The sequence below is a fragment of the Gavia stellata genome, chromosome 4, assembly GCF_030936135.1.
Source record: "Gavia stellata isolate bGavSte3 chromosome 4, bGavSte3.hap2, whole genome shotgun sequence".
Classification (NCBI taxonomy): domain Eukaryota; kingdom Metazoa; phylum Chordata; class Aves; order Gaviiformes; family Gaviidae; genus Gavia; species Gavia stellata.
Window position 1 is genome coordinate 1,517,919 of NC_082597.1, and position 18,849 is coordinate 1,536,767.

Sequence of the window (18,849 nt, forward strand, 5' to 3'; positions counted from 1 at the left end):
CTGAACTGCGGTGACTGGTGACGCTGGGGGGTGTCCTCCCGAGGCCCCCCCGGCCCGGTCACCCCGGGGGACACCTCCCCCCCGATCCTGCCCCCCACCCCCCCCCGCGTGTCCCGGCCCCGCGCGTGGGCTGGAGGTGGGGGGGTGGGGCGGCTGCACCCACGGGAACGGGCACCGCGGGGCAGCGCTGGGCACAGCTGGACGGGGCAGGAGAACAGCTGGATGGGGCACAGCTGGATAGGGCAGGAAAACAGCTGGATGGAGCACGGCTGGGCGGGATACAGCTGAGTGGGGCACAGCTGGGTGGACAGGGAAACAGCTGGATGGGGCACGGCTGGACGGGGCACAGCTGGACAGGGCAGGAAAACAGCTGGATGGGACACAGCTGGACGGGGCACAGCTGGATAGGGCAGGAAAACAGCTGGATGGGGCACGGCTGGGTGGGGCACAGCTGGGTGGGCAGGAAAACAGCTGGATGGGGCACAGCTGGGTGGACAGGGAAACAGCTGGATGGGCCACAGCTGGACGGGGCAGGAAAACAGCTGGATGGGGCACAGCTGGACGGGGCACAGCTCGATGAATGGGGCACACCTTATTGGGGCAGGGGCACAGCTGGATGGGGTACAGCTGAGTGGGACAGAGCTGGACAGGGCAGGAAAACAGCTGGATGGGGCACAACTGGGTGGGGCACAGCAGCCGAGCGGGGCACAGCTGAGTGGATCAGGGGCACAGCTGGATGGGTCACAGCTGGATGGGGCAGGGGCACAACAGGTTGGGGCACAGCTGGATGGGTCACAGCTGGACGGGGCAGGGGCACAGGTAGATGGGGCAGGGAAACAGCTGGATGGGGCACAGCTGGGTGGATCAGGGGCACAGCTGGATGGGGCACAGCTGGATGGGGCAGGGGCACAGCAGGTTGGGGCACAGCTGGATGGGTCACAGCTGGACGGGGCAGGGGCACAGGTAGATGGGGCAGGGAAACAGCTGGATGGGGCACAGCTGGGTGGATCAGGGGCACAGCTGGATGGGGCACAACTCGATGGATGGGGCACACCTCGTTGGGGCAGGGGCACAGCTGGGGGGGCACAGCTGGACGGGGCAGGGGCACAGGTAGATGGGGCAGGGAAACAGCTGGATGGGGCACAGCTGGATGGGGCATAGCTGGGTGGGATACAGCTGGGTGGGGCACAGCTGGGTGGATCAGGGGCACAGCTGGATGGGGCACAACTCGATGGATGGGGCACACCTCGTTGGGGCAGGGGCACAGCTGGGGGGGCACAGCTGGGGGGGCAGGTCATGGCTGTATGGGGCAGGGGCACAGCTGGATGGGGAGGGAAACAGCTGGCTGGGGCACAGCTGGGGGGGCACAGCTGGGCAGGGCAGGGGCACCGCTGGCTGGGGCACAGCTGGGGGGGCACAGCCGGGGGGGGACAGGCCCATCCCACCCCCCCCGCCCCGGTGCAGCGGCCGCTCGCCCCCGCCGCTCCCCCCGCTGCTTCCCAGCACGGGGCGGGGCCTGGGCGGGGCCTGGGCGGGGGCTGGGCGGGGCCGGGGGCGGGGCCGGGGGCGGGGCCGGGCGGTGGCGCCGGGGCGGCTCCCGGGGTCTCGGCGCGGCGCCGGCGGGCGGGCGGCAGCCGGGACGCCACGGTGAGGGGCGCGGGGCCGGGCGGGGGGTGCCCCCCCCCTCCGGGGGGTAACGGGGGCGGGGGGGGGGCGGGGGCTGCCGGGCCCCAGAGCACCCCGGGAGGGGGCGGGGGCCGAGAACGGGGGCTGCTGCCCACGGCCCTGCCCTACACCCGCCCCAGCCCCTGCCCTATAGCCGCTGCGGACCCTGCCCTATAGCTGCCCCAGACCCCTGCTCTGTAACCCCTACAGCCCTCTGCCCTATACCCACACGGGTCCCTGCCTTACACGTGCTCCAGGACCCTGACCCATAACCACAGCAGACTCCTGCCCTATACGTGTCCCGCCCCTATAACCACCCTGTCCCCTGCCCTATAGCTGCCCCAGACCCCTGCCCTATACCCACACGGGTCCCTGCCCTATATGTGCCCCAGGACCCTGCCCTATAACCACAGCAGACCCCTGCCCTATACATGTCCCGGCCCTATAACCACCCTGTCCCCTGCCCTATAGCTGCCCCAGACCCCTGCCCTATACCCACACGGGTCCCTGCCCTATACGTGCCCCAGGACCCTGCCCTATAACCACAGCAGACCCCTGCCCTATACATGTCCCGGCCCTATAACCACCCTGTCCCCTGCCCTATAGCTGCCCCAGACCCCTGCCCCATACCCACCCCGGCCCCTCCTTCCCCAGCTGTGCCCTGCCTGTCCCTGCCCACCCCGGGTGGGGTGCCTGCCCCCTCCCTCACCATGGGGGGCTGCTTTCGGGGTGACCCTCTGGTTGTCAGTGACGCAACCGCCTTCTCCGGGTGCTGCCCAGGTGGCGGGTCCGGATGCCGGCAGGATGGTGCTGGTCCCCGTCGTGGCGCTCTGGGCCCTGGCTCCCCTCCTCGCCCGGGCAGGTACCCACCGGCAGCGGGGTGGGGGGTCCGGGCAGAGCCCCCCTCCCTGGGGACCCCCCTCCGTACCCCCTTTCCTTCCCTAAACGGGGGCAACAGCGTGGGGACCCGGGGGCGCGGGGGGACCCCGAAGGTGTGGGGCGAGGCTGGGCTGCGGGCAGGAGCTGCCTGCAGGCAGGGGCGGGCAGGGGGTGACGGTTCCCAGCATGGCGGTGGTGACTCACCGGGCGGCTGCTTGGCATCGCCGAGCCCTTGGCCTTGGCAGGAGCCGCCGCTCAACCCCACGTGCCACCGGCTTCATCCTACCAATGTCCCAATGTTCCCCCCTGTCCCCGACCCGCCTCCAGCACCCGGGATCCAACAGGGACCCCCGTGACCCCCTGTCCCAGGGGGGGTGACCGGCTCCATCCCTCCCTGTCCCCACCATGTCCCCATCCCACGGCTCCTGGGGGAATTGGAGAGGCCAGCGTGGGGATGGTGACACCGCTGCCGTGTCCCCCCTCCGCAGACCAGCCCCCCATCACCGTCACGGCGGCCGTCGGCACGGACGCCTGCCTGCCCTGTGGCACCCGGCCCTGGGGACGCCTGCGCGGGGTCACCCTCACCTGCACCCAGCAGGCTGGCACCCACCACCCCGTCCCCGTCCTCAGCCACCGCCTGGGCTGGCACCCACCGCCGGAGCAGGGCTGGCACCCGCCGGAGGAACCGAACAGCCGGTTTAGGGGCAGGGTCGCCTTCTGCGCCATGGGGCCGGGGGCCGCTGGCGTCTCCCTGCTGCTGAGGAACCTCAGCGATCCCGATTTCGGGAATTATTCCTGCTACGTGGCCGGTGCCGACGCCGACGCCCCGCAGCTCCTCTGCAGCCTGGTGCTGCAGCCCGCCGTGGCAGGTGAGCGGGGTCGTGCCGGGGGGACGGGTTGTCACCGGGGTGGGCTGTGACACCATCCAGTTTGGGGGTCCCCCCCATTCCCTGATGCGTCCATCACCGGCTCCGTCACCTGGACCAGCCCCGTCCCCATCTAAGTGGTGCCCGGTGCCCCTTGCTCTGCCCCCCCCCCGGCACTTTGGGGGGCCCCCCAGCCTGGGCACGGGGCAGGGAGCGTCGTTGGGGGGTCCGCCTCACGCCCCCGTGTCCCTGTGTCGCTCCGCAGAGGTCCCAAAAAATGCCGAGCCGGACATGATCATGGTGGTGTGTGTCCTCACCGCCGCCTTCACCGCGGTGGCCATCGGGGTGGTGGTCTGCTGCCGCTGCGGGAGGCGGTGCTGCCGACGCGGAGGTGGGTGCTGCCGGGCGGGGGGTCCATCCGGTGACCCCCTGATTCGGTGGGGGACAGGATTCTGGTTGGGGACGGGTTTTCCCGCCGGCTCCTGGCTCCTTTGCGAAGCTGGAGTTGGGATGGGGACGGGGATGAGGATGGGATGGGAATGGGGTGGGATGGGGACGGGGATGAGAATGAGGATGGGGATCAGAATGAGGTTGGGGACAGGGATGGTGATCCGGATGGGGACGAGGACGGGGATGGGGACGGGATGGGGACAAGGATGATGATGGGATGGGGATGGGGACGGGGATGAGGATGGGATGGGGACAGGGATGATGATGGGATGGGGACAAGGATGGGGACAGGGATGATGATGGGATAGGGACAGGGATCGTGATGGGATGGGGACAAGGATGGGGACAGGGATCATGATGGGATGGGAACAAGGATGATGATGGGAGGGGGATGGGGATGAGGATGGGATGGGGTCAAGGATGGGGACAAGGATGATGATGGGATGGGGACAAGGATGGGGACAAGGATGGGGATGGGATGGGGCAGGGATGGGGACAGGGATGGGGACAGGGATCATGATGGGATGGGGACAAGGATGATGATGGGATGGGGATGGGGATGAGGATGGGATGGGGACAGGGATGATGATGGAATGGGGACAAGGATGGGGACAAGGATGATGATGGGATGATGATGGGATGAGGATGGGATGGGGACAAGGATGGGGACGGGGATGAGGAGGGGTACAGGGATGAGGACGGGGACAGGAATGGGGATGGGAGCAGCTGTGTGTGGGGACATCGGGGCGCTGCTCCTTGCCCTGTGGGGCGCAGCCGGGCTGGGGTGCCCATGGGTGGCCCGTGGGGGTCCCATGGCCCCGGCTCACCATCGGTCCTGGGCGCGGGGTGCAGCCCAGGAGGCCGGAGCTGCGGACGGAGGAGGAGGAGCGGTGGCCTTGGGTGACCTGAAGAGTCTCAGCGCCTGAGGGCACCGGCACCCCCACGGAGGAGCTCCGCGTGTGACCCCGGTGCAGGATGCGGCCCTGGCTCCACCAAATGGGGGGCCTGGGGGGGCCGGGGCTCGGGTGATGCTCTGGGGACAGGGGTGCAGGCAAGGGGGGGGCAAGGACCTGGGGGTGGGCAGGATGGGTGCTGGGTGGGGTGGCAGGGTGGGTGCACGGTGGCTTGGTGCAGGGGGCTCTGCTGGGGCCCTGCGGGATGGGCGGGGGGCGGCTCAGGGTCCCCCCACCCATCGGGGGACAACCGAACCCCGCGGTGCCGCGGCCCGGGGGGGGCAAACCCGCCACAGGCGCCGTCAGTCCCCAAATAAAGCGCGTTGCTCCAGAGTGGGGGGTGCCCCCCCTCCTTCCCGGTGCACCCCAGTCTGCACCCCACGTGGGGATGGGGTGGGGGGGTCCCTGGGAGGGGATGGGGTGGGGGGGTCCCGGGGCAGGGATGGGGTGTGGGGTCTGGGGGTGGGGGGTCCCAGGTGGGGATGGGGTGTGGGGGTCCCGGGGATGTGGGGTCCCAGGGCGTGGGGTCCGGGGTGGGGATGGATTGTAGGGTCCCGGGGCGTGGGGTCTGGGTGGGGATGGGGGGGGGGGGGGGTCCCGGGGCGTGGGGTCCCGGGGGGTCCCGGGGTGTGGGGTCCCGGGGCGTGGGGTCCGGGTGGGGATGGGTTGTGGGGTCCCGGCGGGGTCCCCGGTTGTGGGGTCCCGGGGCGTGCGGTCCCGGGGGGTCCCCGGTTGTGGGGGTCCCCGGGCGTGGGGTCCCGGGGTGTGGGGTCCCAGGGCGTGGGGTCCGGGTGGGGATGGGTTGTGGGGTCCCGGGGTGTGGGGTCCCGGGGGGTCCCCGGTTGTGGGGGTCCCGGGGCGTGGGGTGGGGATGGGTTGTGGGGGTCCCGGGGTGTGGGGTCCCGGGGTGTGGGGTCTGGGGGTGGGGGGTCCCGGGGGGTCCCCGGTTGTGGGGGTCCCGGGGCGTGGGGTCCCCGTTCACGCCCGCCGCGCAGCGCTGTCGACGGCCCGGACAGGAGGGCCCCGCCCAGAGCCACGCCCCCTCTCCCCGCCCACAGACACACCCCTATTCCCGCCCCGCCCATAGACACGCCCCTCCTCCCGTCCCCCCTTCGGACACGTCCGCCCTCTCGCCACGCCCATTGACACGCCCCCACCGCCTGGGCGCGCCCCCTCGGTCCTGGCCACGCCCCTCGGCCACGCCCCGTGCCCGGGTCCCGCAGCGCGGAGCGGCCGGTGCGGGGGGGTCTGTCCCTGTCCCCGTCCCTGTCCCCATCCCCGTCCCATCCCTGTCCCCATCCCGTCCCCATCCCTGTCCCCATCCCTGTCCCCATCCCCGTCCCCATCCCCGCCCCATCCCGTCCCCATCCCGTCCCCATCCCTGTCCCCATTCCCGCCCCATTCTGTCCCCATCCCTGTCGCCATTCCCGCCCCATTCCGTCCCCATCCCCGTCCCCATTCCCACCCCATCCTGTCCCCGTCCCCATCCCCGTCCCATCCCCATCTCCATCCCCGTCCCCATCCCCGCCCCATCCCGTCCCCGTCCCATCCCCATCCCCATCCCGTCCCCATCCCTGTCCCCATCCCTGTCCCATCCCGTCCCCACTGGCCCCACAGCAGTGGCCTCTCCCCCCTCCCCGCACTCCCACGCGGGGGGTGGATGCACAAACCCCCGATTTAGCAGTTCAGCAGCCCCCGCCCCTGTGCACACGCGTGTGCTCGCACACACGCAGGCTCACGCACACGCGTGTGCCCCGGGCACTCCCGGCCCCACGCCCACCCAGCTCCCCGGCGGCCCGGGCACAGGCCCCCCACAGCGTCCCCACCCCTGGGACCCCTCGGGGCTCCCACGGCCACTGCCCCTCCGCCTCTGCCCACAGCCACCCGCGATGGAGAACCAAGAAGCTGCCGCCCCACGGCACAGAGCGGAGCCCTCAGGGGCTCCCTGCCACCCCCTGCTTGCACACACCCTCCCATCCCCATCCCTGTCTCCGTCCCGTCCCATCCCATCCCATCCCCATCCCACCCCCATCCCATTCTCATCCCATCCCCATCCCATTCCCATCCCCATCCCATCCCCATCCCCATCCTATCCCATCCCCATCCCCATCCCATCTCCATCCCATCCCCATTCCCATCCAACCCCACCCCATCCCATCCCATCCCACCCCATCCCATTCCTATCCCATCCCCATTCCATCCCCATCCCCATCCCATCCCACCCCATCCCATCCCATCCCATCCCATCCCATCCCATCCCATCCCATCCCATCCCATCCCCATTCCCATCCTGTCCCATCCCATCCCCATCACTTTCCCCATCCCATTCCATCTCCATTCCCTTCCCATCCCATCCACATCCTATCCCATCCCCGTCCCATCCCATCCCCATCCCATCCCATCCTCATCCACATCCCATCCCATCCCATCCCATCCCCATCCCATTCCCATCCCCATCCCATCCCCATCCCCATCCTATCCCATCCCCATCCCCATCCCATCTCCATCCCATCCCCATTCCCATCCAACCCCACCCCATCCCATCCCATCCCATCCCACCCCATCCCATTCCTATCCCATCCCCATTCCATCCCCATCCCATCCCCATCCCATTCCATCTCCATTCCCTTCCCATCCCATCCACATCCCATCCCATCCCATCCCATCCCATCCCCATTCCCATCCTGTCCCATCCCATCCCCATCACTTTCCCCATCCCATTCCATCTCCATTCCCTTCCCATCCCATCCACATCCTATCCCATCCCCGTCCCATCCCATCCCCATCCCATCCCCATCCCCATCCTATCCCATCCCCATCCCCATCCCATCTCCATCCCATCCCCATTCCCATCCAACCCCACCCCATCCCATCCCATCCCATCCCACCCCATCCCCATCCCATCCCACCCCATCCCATTCCTATCCCATCCCCATCCCATCCCCATCCCACCCCATCCCCATCCCACCCCTTCCCACTCCCGCTGGAGCCCCCAGCCCGGTGCCACCCACCTCCTCCGCCGCCCCTCCTTCCCCCGTGTCCCCAGGCCAGCAGCACGGCCACCACGGCCACCGCCAGGCCCAGCGCCACGGTGACGTCCGCCCGCAGCCACTGCCCGAACGGCACATGCGGGTCTGCCATCCAGGGTGGCCCCGTCACCGTCACCCGCGGGGACCCCCCGGTCCCCTGCGGCACGCGCGGGGTGGGGACACCAGCAGCCGGGACAGAGCCGGACGCTGATGGGGATGGTGACATCCCGAAGGACGTCCCTGCACGGTGGTGGCACTGCTCGCCTGGTGGGGGGCTGCCGGGGAGGGAGGGGTGCCCCCCCCAGCGGTGCGGTGACGTGCGTGTCACCCCACTCCTGTCCCACGCCCTGTGGGTTCCCCCGATGGAGGCTGCTGGTGGCATCTGGGTTGGGGACAGCAGAGTGGCATTATGGGGTCCCCTGCCCCCAAACACCCTGTCCCCCACCCGGCTGTGGGATTTGGGGACACTGAGGTGCAGCAGGATGAAGTCCCCGGGTCGATGTCCCTTTCTTGGGGGGGCCGAACCAAGGTTTGGGGTCCCCCCGGCAGGACCACACTGTGGGCAAGGGGACGGGGGGGGCAAGCGGGCAGGGAGGGAGGTGGGACATGGCCACCACTGGCAGGGGACAAGCAGAGGCCACGGGGTTTGTCCTGGGCCCCCTCAGGTCTGGGGGATGGTGGCACCACCCCCTATGGAGGAAGACGCGGTTGGGGGCCACCTCAACCATGGGGACACATCCATGGGGACATGTCGATGGGGACTTGTCCACGGGGACATGTTCATGGGGACACATCCTTGGAGAGACATCCATGGGGACTCGTCCACACGACATGTTCATGGGGACACATCCATGGAGAGACGTCCATGGGGACATGTTCGTGAGGACACATCCATGGAGAGACATCCATGGGGACACGTCCATGGGGACATGTTCGTGAGGACATGTCTACGGGGAGACATCCATGGGGACACATCCATGGGGACATGTTCGTGAGGACATGTCCATGGGGAGACATGCATGGGGACATGTCCATGGGGACTTGTCCACGGGGACATGTTCATGGGGACACATCCATGGGGAGACATCCATGGGGACACGTCCATGGGGACTCGTCCACATGACATGTTCATGGGGACACATCCATGGAGAGACATCCATGGGGACACGTCCATGGGGCCATGTTCATGAGGACACGTCCATGAGGAGACATCCATGGGGACACATCCATGGGGACCTGCCCAGTGACATCGTAGAGCCACTTTCCACCATCGTCACGGGATCAGGGGAGGATGGCACTGGTAGGAAGGAGACAAATGTCACCGTCACCAGGGATGGCGAGTGGTCCAGTGGTGGGATGTCCCAGGGGTCCCTGTTGGGGCCCCCCCACCCCTCGATGCCGGTGGCCGTGGGGAGCTCCTTCCCTGCAGGGGGGTGGGTGATGGGGTGACACCCCTATGGCACGTGGGCAGGGGACAGGGACGGGGACGCTCGTGGCTCTCACTTCCCTTTCCTGCCTGGCTGTCACAGGGCGGTTCCGGGAACTGGAAGGGAAGAGGCGGCGGGGGGATGGGACACGCGGGGATCTGGTGGGTGGGGGTATAGGACTGGTGGGGGCACGTATGGATCTGGTGGGAGGACATATAGATCTGATGGGTGGTTGTGTGGATCTGACGGGCGCACAATTAGATCTGGTGGGTGGATGTATAGATCTGACGGGTCAACACGTAGATCTGGTGAGCGGACACACCGATCTATGGCAGATGTGTCTATCCGATGGGTGGATGTATAGATCTGATGGGTCAATGCATAGATCTGATGGGTGGACATGTGGATCTGATGGGTGGGTGCATATACATACGATGGGCAGACATGTAACTGAGGGGTAGACCCAGAGATCTGTTGGGAGACACGTAGATCTGATGGGAGATACACAGGTCTGTTGGAGACACGTAGATCTGATGGGTGGACATGTGGATCTGTTGGGTGGACACACAGATCTGATGTGAGACATGTAGATCTGATGGATGGACACGTAGATCTGTTGGGAGACGCAGATCTGATGGGTGGACACGTAGATCTGTTGGGTGGACATGTAGATCTGATGGGTGGACACATAGATCTGTTGGGAGACACGTAGATCTGATGGGCGGACACGTGGATCTGTTTGGAGACACGTAGATCTGATGGGTGGACACACAGATCTGGTGGGAGACACGTAAATCTGATGGATGGACACGTAGATCTGATGGGTGGACAAGTAGATCTGATGGGTGGACACGTGGATCTGATGGGTGGACACATAGATCTGATGGGTGGACACAGATCTGATGGGAGACACGTAGATCTGATGGGAGATACACAGGTCTGTTGGAGACACGTAGATCTGATGGGTGGACATGTGGATCTGTTGGGTGGACACACAGATCTGATGTGAGACATGTAGATCTGATGGATGGACACGTAGATCTGTTGGGAGACGCAGATCTGATGGGTGGACACGTAGATCTGGTGGGTGGACATGTAGATCTGATGGGTGGACACATAGATCTGTTGGGAGACACGTAGATCTGATGGGCGGACACGTGGATCTGTTTGGAGACACGTAGATCTGATGGGTGGACACACAGATCTGGTGGGAGACACGTAAATCTGATGGATGGACACGTAGATCTGATGGGTGGACAAGTAGATCTGATGGGTGGACACGTGGATCTGATGGGTGGACACATAGATCTGATGGGTGGACACAGATCTGATGGGAGACACGTAGATCTGATGGGAGATACACAGGTCTGTTGGAGACACGTAGATCTGATGGGTGGACATGTGGATCTGTTGGGTGGACACACAGATCTGATGTGAGACATGTAGATCTGATGGATGGACACGTAGATCTGTTGGGAGACGCAGATCTGATGGGTGGACACGTAGATCTGATGGGTGGATATGTAGATCTGATGGGTGGACATGTAGATCTGTTGGGAGACACATAGATCTGATGGGTGGACACGTAGATCTGTTGGGAGACACGTAGATCTGATGGGTGGACACATAGATCTGTTGGGAGACACGTAGATCTGATGGGTGGACACGTGGATCTGTTTGGAGACACGTAGATCTGATGGGTGGACACACAGATCTGGTGGGAGACATGTAGATCTGATGGATGGACACGTAGATCTGATGGGTGGACAAGTAGATCTGATGGGTGGACACGTGGATCTGATGGGTGGACACATAGATCTGATGGGTGGACACAGATCTGTTGGGAGACACGTAGATCTGATGCGTGGACACACAGATCTGGTGGGTGGACACATAGATCTGATGGGTGGACAAGTAGATCTGATGGGTGGACACGTGGATCTGATGGGTGGACACATAGATCTGTTGGGAGACACGTAGATCTGATGGGTGGACACGTGGATCTGATGGGTGGACATGTAGATCTGTTGGGAGACACGTAGATCTGAGGGGTGAACACACAGATCTGATGCGTGGACATGCAGATCTGTTGGGAGGACGTACAGGTCTGGCAGACGGACGTGTAGATATGACGGGAGGACGGTGCATCCAGGGACCAGCATGGGCACCTTCTTCTTCATCGCCGGGGCAGATGCGCGTCTGTGGGGACCAGGGAGCGTTCCACCCCACCAAGACCTCGTGGGTTGCCTGGGTTGGGCTCTCCGGAGACCCACGGGCATCAACCGACATGTTTTCGGGACCCCGGGGGCTTCTTCCAGCAGCACCCAAAGCGAACGCCGCCCTGGGCAGTGGGACCCGCAGCCGGGGCCGGGTGGCAGCTCCTCGGCGAGACGGGCTGGGTGCCATCGCTGCGGTGGCACCTCGGTGACCCTGAACGCAAGAAGGGGACTTTTTTTTGGTTTCAGTTCCTCCACCCGAAGGTCTCGCCTTCCTCCGGGAAGAGCTGCGCCGGGGCCGGCAGCTGCTCCCTGGGGCTTTCCAGCCTCGATGAACCCCGGCACAGTGGATAAATATTAATAAATAGAATAATAAATAGAATAATAACAGGGGGGCGGTGGTCCCCCAAGCAAAGGGGACCCGTTCCCCGTGACGGCACGGCCACGCCACGGTGGTGGGACCAGGCGATGGCTCCTGCCTCTGCCCACACCAGCCGTGAAAACCGAAAGCGGGATGTAAAAAATAGGGGGAACAAAATTCAGCAAAAAAAACCCCCGGGATTTGAAACTTGGATCTGGTTCGGGAAGGGACCCGCAGCCTCCTCGCCGTCCCGAGGCGAGCAGATGGAGCGTGGAGGGGATGGAGGGGAGCGTTGTGGTGGAGGAAGGATCCATCCATCCTCATCCTCCTCCTCCTCCCCGCCGGATTTGGGGGGGTCCCGCTGGACACCCGAAAATAAAGGCAGATATGAAGAACTCCACCAAAGCGTCCCATTTTTTGCGCAGCGGAGAGGGGAATCGCTGGGGTTTCACGCTCCGCTTCCCCGTGTCGGCGAGGTCGCCAGGGATGGAGCGTCGGCACTGCCCGTTTTGGGGTGATTTCTGTAAATTTGGGGTCAGAGATTGAGCCGAAGCCCGAATCTCCCCAGCTGGGCGTGTTTCGGGGATGAGGGCTCTCCCGTGTCCCTGTCGTCCCCGCGATGGTCCCAGCTGTCCCCTCGTGTCCCTCCCGAGGGAGAAATCAATTATAAATTATAATTATAATTATAAAACGCATCCATCGCCCCAAGAGTTGGGGGTCTCGGGGGGGGGACACAGCACGATTGGGGCAGTTTTGGGGAAGACGGGGCTGCGGGGTGAGCCAGGAGGGATTCGGGACCGACCTGGCTCATCTCGTGGTTGAAAACCCGGGTGCGCTGTCCCTTTAAGGAGGGGGTCGCTGTCCCTTTAAGACCGGGGGCGCCGCGGACAGGTGCGGCGGTGACGCCCCGCGCTCGGGGGGAGGGAGGAAACGGCGGCTGAGCGACGGGGCGAGGCACCAATGGGAAGGCAGAGTGAGCCAGGCGGGCCAATGAACGGGCGGCTGCGCTCGCCTCGGGGGTGCGAAGTGGGGTCTGTGGTTTCGGTGACCGGCTCGGCTCGGCTCGGCTCGGCTCGGCTCGGCTCGGCTCGGCCCGGCCATGGCGAGGCGGGCGGCAGGCGGCGGCGGCCCCCCCCCCGGGGACGATTTCTCCTTCGTGAGCCCGGTGGTGAAGTACGTGCTCTTCTTCTTCAACATGCTCTTCTGGGTGAGTGCGGGATCGGGGCGGGACCCCCATCCCCGAGGGGGCCCCCGGGGACGCCCCCCCTCCCGACATCCCGGGGGCTCAGCGGGGACCCCCGGGCCCTGGGAGTGTCCGCATCCCCGGACCCCCCCATTCCCGCGGGTTCGTTGGGGCCCCCCCGGATCCTGGGACACCCCCCCCATCCCAAGACTCCCCATCCCCGGGGGTCACCGGGGACCCCCATCCCCGGACCCCACCGGGATCCCCGGACCCTTCCATCCCCGGGGGTTCTTCGGGACACCCCATCCCCGAACCCCCCCGGGACGCCCCCTTATCGCTGGGGGGGTGGAGGCTGGGCTCCCCCACCCCCCGAGGGTTTTCGGGGTCCCCTTTGCTCATGGTGTCACCCGTGGGTGCCCCCCGCAGTGGCTGCCCCCCCCAACCTGTGGCTTTCCCCACCCCAAACCCAGCCTTTGGGGTGCCACAGCCCTTTGGGGGTGTCATTCCCGCCCCCCCCATCTCCAAGGCAGGGCCACTGAGAGCCCCCCCGGGCCACCAGCAGCCCCCGAGCACGGGGGTGACACACGCTGGGGGGACACCCACGATACCCACCCACCCACCAGGTGCCATCGCCACCCAAACAACGGCCTTTGGGCCCGATCCTGGCCCCGTGCAGGCGACAACCCCCCCCCCGAGCAGGGAAGCGGGGGACACACGGACCCCTCCTGTCCCCAGCCCACCCCCGGGGACGCCTCGTGCGTGGAAGCCACACGGTTTTCCATGGTTTGGGGTCTTTCTGGATTTTTTTAATGTTTTGGGGGATTTTTTTAATCTTTGGGGGGATTTTTTGGAGGGTTGGGATTTTTTTTGAGGGACGTTTCAGTGTTTGAAATCATGTTTTTGAGGAAGTTTCTCGCTTGTGACAAACTACGTCCCCAGGTCCAGCCACCCGGAGCGGGGAAGGGCTGGTGGGGACAAAGGTGACCTCCCTGGGGAGGTGGGGACACGCCGGGGCCGTTCGCGGTGGGCTCTGTCCCACCCGGAGCGCCCTGAGCCGGCTCTGCATGGGGGTGACAAGGGGAAACTGAGGCAGCGGGTCCGGCTCTGGTGCCCCACGTTCAGCGCTGACTCCACGGGGGGTGCAGCCAGGACCCCCACAGCGGGAGGGTGGTGGTGCTTGGGGGGGTGGCGGCTCACCCCCCCCCATCCTGCTCTGCAGATGATCTCGATGGTGATGGTGGCGGTGGGGGTCTACGCCCGGCTGCTGAAGCACGCAGGTGAGGTTGGGGGGCTGCTGAAGCACGCAGGTGAGGTTGGGGGGCTCAGCGGGGGGGGCACACACACAGCGAGGTTCCTCAGTGCCCCCCTGCCTGGCTGGGGGAGAGCGGGAGCGGTCCTGAGCCGGCACCGTGGTGCGGGTGCCCGTCTGCCGACGAGGGGGTGACGGCAGGGGCTGCCCGGGGGGAGCGGGTTGCGGGGGATCTGCGGTGCTCGGTGGGGGGGCTGCCAGTGACAGCTCGCTGCGGCAGAGGCGGCGCTGGCCTGCCTGGCGGTGGACCCCGCCATCCTGCTCGTGGTGGTCGGCGTCCTCACCTTCCTCATCACCTTCTGCGGCTGCGTCGGCTCCTTGCGGGAGAACATCTGCCTGCTGCAGGCGGTGAGTCCCCGGGGACGGCGGGTCCCTCCCGGGGTGCCCCGCCCCACCCACCGCAGGACCTCTGCCGCGGCCCCCCCCCCGCCATCACCTTCCTCTCGCCCGCAGTTCTCCGTCTGCCTGACCATCGTCTTCCTCCTGCAGCTGGCGGCCGGCGTGCTGGGCTTCGTCTTCTCCGATAAGGTACTGCCGGGGGCGGGGGGGGGCTGGATGACCCCAAACCTGTCCCGCTGGGTGACGCGCTTGCTGCCTCGCAGGCGCGCGGGAAGGTCAGCGAGATCATCAACGGTGCCATCGTGCATTACCGGGATGACCTGGACCTGCAGAACCTCATCGACTTCGGGCAGAAGGAGGTGCGTGGTGGGGGCCGGGGTCTCCCTCCGCTTGTGGGTCAGGCTTAAATCCGGGGGGTTCCCCAGGTTGAGGACGTCGGGTGGCTCCTCCACGAGGGTTTGGCGTTGATGGTGAAGCCCTGCCAGGGCAGGCAGAGGTTGGGGAGACCTGGATGAAAAGGGGGGGGACGGGGAAAGAAACACTCCTCAGTGTCTCTGTCGGAGGCTGTGTTTATGTAGGGCCTATTAAAACTGCTGGGAGCCGATTGCTCATCCCTAGAGATAGCGGCGATGGGGCGAGCTGCATGTAGGTGGGCTGGGGAGGGCCGTCACTTGCTGCCCGTGAAGTCCGTGGTCCCATGCCCCCTTGTCCCCCTGCCCCGTGGCGGGACCGGGGTCCCCTCCCCACTGAGCACCCCGCGCCCTTCCCCGCAGTTCAGCTGCTGCGGGGGCGTCTCCTACAAGGACTGGTCCCAGAACATGTACTTCAACTGCACGGCCGCCAACCCCAGCCGGGAGCGCTGCTCCGTGCCTTTCTCCTGCTGCCTGCGGGACGCAGACCAGGTGAGGACGGTGTCCTGGGGGGACCCCAGGCATCCTTGGGGGACCCCCGTGCCGCACCTCTCCTCCCATCCCTCGGGGCTGTGCTGAGCCTGGAGCCCCCTCCCCAGGAGAGGGAACCCACCACCGGCAACGTATGGGACCCCATATTGCCCTCCGGGTTTGGGGAACCCCGGCTGGGGATGCCGCGGTGGGGTTGGGGTGAATTCCCCCTGTGGGGTGAGGGGGGGGCTTTTTGCAGGTAGGCAGATCCCTTTTGGGGGCTGGGGGTGTTTAGGGAGCCTGTGGAGGGACGAGGCTGGGGACACCAAGGGCGGGCCGGGTCCAGAGCAAGGGGACACCCCAACTGGCGCCGAGGGGAGGGCAGAGTTGCCCCACAGCTGCCCCCCAAGAGGCAGGGCCCCCCCCTGCTCCTCCAGCCCGGTGCGTTTTGTCCCCAGCCCCTCTGTGTGCCGTCCCCCCCCCCTCCCAGGCTGTCATCAACACCATGTGCGGGCAGGGCATGCAGGCCATGAGCTACCTGGAGGCCAGCGCCTTCATCTATACCAACGGCTGCATCGACAAGCTGGTCAACTGGATCCACAGCAACCTCTTCCTGCTGGGGGGCATCGCCCTGGGGCTGGCCGTCCCCCAGGTACCGGGCGTCCCTCCCTTGGGGACGGGTGGGGAGAAGGGACAGTCCTGCAGCTCCGCTTTGCTCTCCATCTCCTTTGGGAGGTGCCTTAATTGCAACCCCGGGGAGGCGGGGCAGGATTTGGGGTGGGGGGAGCAGTGCAAAAGTCGAGAGCCGGGTAACCCGCTCGTAGGACAGCGGGGTGACGCTGCCCAGCGTCCCTCAGTGCCCCCTCTCGCCTTCCTCTCGCCTTCCTCTCGCCTTCCTCTCGCCTTCCTCTCGCCTTCCTCTCGCCTTCCTCTCGCCTTCCTCTCGCCTTCCTCCTGCAGCTGGTGGGCATCCTGCTGGCTCAGATCCTCATCAACCAGATCAGAGACCAGATCAAGCTGCAGCTCTACAACCAGCAGCACCGGGCGGACCCCTGGTACTGAGCCCCGGCACATCGCGGCAGTGCTGGCGTCCATCCCCGCAGCGCAGCAGAGGCTCAGGGAGCCGGGACTTCAGCAGTGACTTTCCAAACCCCGCATCTGTAGGAAGAGCTGAAGGGGCTTTGTCGGAGAAGAGGGAGGTTGGACCAGGCGGCGGATGCCAGGGTCCGTGCACGATGGCTGCTGTGCTGCGGAGAGGGACTTGTGGGGATGCCGGGGACTCCGTGGCTTTGGCAGCCGGTGCCAGAGCAGGTGCCTAGCTTGGCCAGGACATGCCGTGCTGCTGCGCCCTGTTTGGGGGACTGAACCAGCCCTGGTGAACTGCTGCGTCTTGTCTGTCCGTCCGTCCAGGGGGGGACTGGGAGCTGGTGCGCAGGTCGTGCGCGAAGCAGGTTTGCACTCAGACGTGCTTCCCATCTCCTCTTGTGCTGGAGATGGGTGTCTGTCTGTCCGTCCATCCTCTCCTCAACCACGCACCGAGCTGCCTTCACCCAAGGCAAGGCTGGCTCTGGACGTGGGCACGTTCCCCCTGTCGATGGGCGCTGCAGACCCCGTCGGCTCCGTCGCTGTGGGGACAGCCGAGGGCTTCCCTCGCCATCCGGGAGCAGGAGCCAGCACCTGCCTGTCCACCCTGGAAGAAGGGACAGGAGGGATGGGTGCACCCACCGGTGCTTCATTAGCTGAGGGCGGGGGTCCCGTCTCTGCCCTGGGGGGCTTGAACCCCTCCAAGGGGTGCTGAGCCCCGCACGGCCAGAGGGGACAGGCGCAGTCCTGCGTCCCTTCTCTCGTGGGGACGTGGGGCCGGTGTCCGGTTGTGACGTTTCCCTTTGCTTTCATGGAGAATAAAGAGAGGAGAGGCCGGACGCTGGGATCTCTGCCGCGCTGTGCTGGAGGGGTGCCTCGATCACCGAGGGAGGGGACACACATGACAAGGCCGTGGCTCTGGGGGAGGGCTCGGTGGGGACAGGGTCGAGGCCAGCCCCTTCCCGTGCAGTGCCCCCGACATCTCAACAGTATTCCGCTGGTGGGGGTCAGCGGCGGGGCCCCAAAACAAGGGGGGAGAAGGGGGCGAGGGGCAGCACAGCCAGCTAGTAGACAGTAGAGAACCCCACAGCAAGGAAAGCTTGGAGAGGTGCTTGCTGCCCTGCTCTGGGGGATGACTTTGGGTAGGGGGGGGACCTGAATTCCCCCCTCCTCTTCCTCAGGGAAGACCCTGCAAAATTTCGGGGGGCCGTGAGCTGGGGAGGCTGCCGCTGCCCCCCAGCATCGCAGGCCCCGGCCTCGCCGCTGCTGCTTTTCGCAGCTGTCGCAAACCGTGGGTGGAGTTTTTTTTGGGTGTTTTTTTTTTTTTTAATTTTTTTTTCTTCTCCTCAGGCTGGGTGGTCCCCCCGTGCCGCCCCGCCGCGGAGGGAGTCGGGATGCGGCCCAGCGCCCAGCCCTTTGTGCGCGGCCGGGAGGCACCCAGGGAGCCCGGGGCTCAGGCTTGGCCCCGCCAGTGGGTCCGTGCCCCTCTGCCCCCCCCCGCTGTTGCCCCCCCGGTGGCTTTTGGCCAGGGTGGCACAGGCCTCTTGGGGACCGAGGTGGCCGCAGTGGCCTGATCCTGCCCCAACGTCAGCCAAGGGCCAGCTCCCGGCTGCCCACGGTCCCCTCCAGCATCCCCGGAAAAAGCACCCCAAAACTGTTCCCCCCGCTCCGTGCCCTGAAGAGTGATGTTCCCCTCAAAAAAAGAGATTTCTCCCCCCAAAAGAGCAACTTCTGAAAAAGTCGTCGTTCCCCCCCCCAAGCAACTTCTCTCTCAAAACAGTTTCTCCTCCCCCAAAAAGCCACCTCACCCCCCCGGCCAAAATGTGGCTTGTCACCCAAAAGAGCAATTTCCCCCCCCTCCAAAATGATCGCTTCTCCGAAGAATGACACCTCCTCATGAAGCGTTACTTTTCTCCCCAAAACATCTCCAAAAAGCTACTTCTCCCCCCAAAAGTAAGTTCTTTCCAAAAAGTAGCTGTTCTCGGAGAGTGTCTTCTCCCTCCCCAAAACCAACTTTTGTCCTCAAAAAGTGACTTCCCCATCAAAAAAGTGACTTTTCTCCCCCAAAAGTGACTTTTGTCCCCAAAAAGCAACTTTTCTCCCCCCCAAAGGGACTTTTGTCCCCAAAAAGCAACTTTTCTCCCCCCTCAAAGGGATTTTTGTCCCCAAAAAGCAACTTTTCTCCTCCCAGAAATGGCTTTTGTCCCC

General features: G+C 65.5%; 1 protein-coding gene across 1 annotated transcript; it reads left to right on the plus strand.

The window, feature by feature from the left end:
- The first annotated feature begins 12,945 nt into the window (after positions 1 to 12,945).
- TSPAN33 (tetraspanin 33) lies at positions 12,946 to 16,815 on the plus strand. The gene is made up of 8 exons (XM_059817051.1): positions 12,946 to 13,053; positions 14,249 to 14,306; positions 14,559 to 14,686; positions 14,792 to 14,866; positions 14,941 to 15,036; positions 15,451 to 15,579; positions 16,049 to 16,210; positions 16,519 to 16,815. Exons 1-8 carry the CDS (start codon positions 12,946 to 12,948, stop codon positions 16,618 to 16,620), a joined length of 858 nt encoding a protein of 285 aa, XP_059673034.1. The 3' UTR covers positions 16,621 to 16,815.
- The last annotated feature ends 2,034 nt before the right edge of the window (positions 16,816 to 18,849 follow it).

Bases quoted from the DNA above. Each gene is read 5' to 3' on its own strand.
- TSPAN33 (XM_059817051.1), top strand. From the start codon at position 12,946: ATGGCGAGGCGGGCGGCAGGCGGCGGCGGCCCCCCCCCCGGGGACGAT. The intron at 14,867-14,940 runs GTACTGCCGGGG...GCTGCCTCGCAG, and splicing joins GCTTCGTCTTCTCCGATAAG to GCGCGCGGGAAGGTCAGCGA. The intron at 15,037-15,450 runs GTGCGTGGTGGG...CCTTCCCCGCAG, and splicing joins TCGACTTCGGGCAGAAGGAG to TTCAGCTGCTGCGGGGGCGT.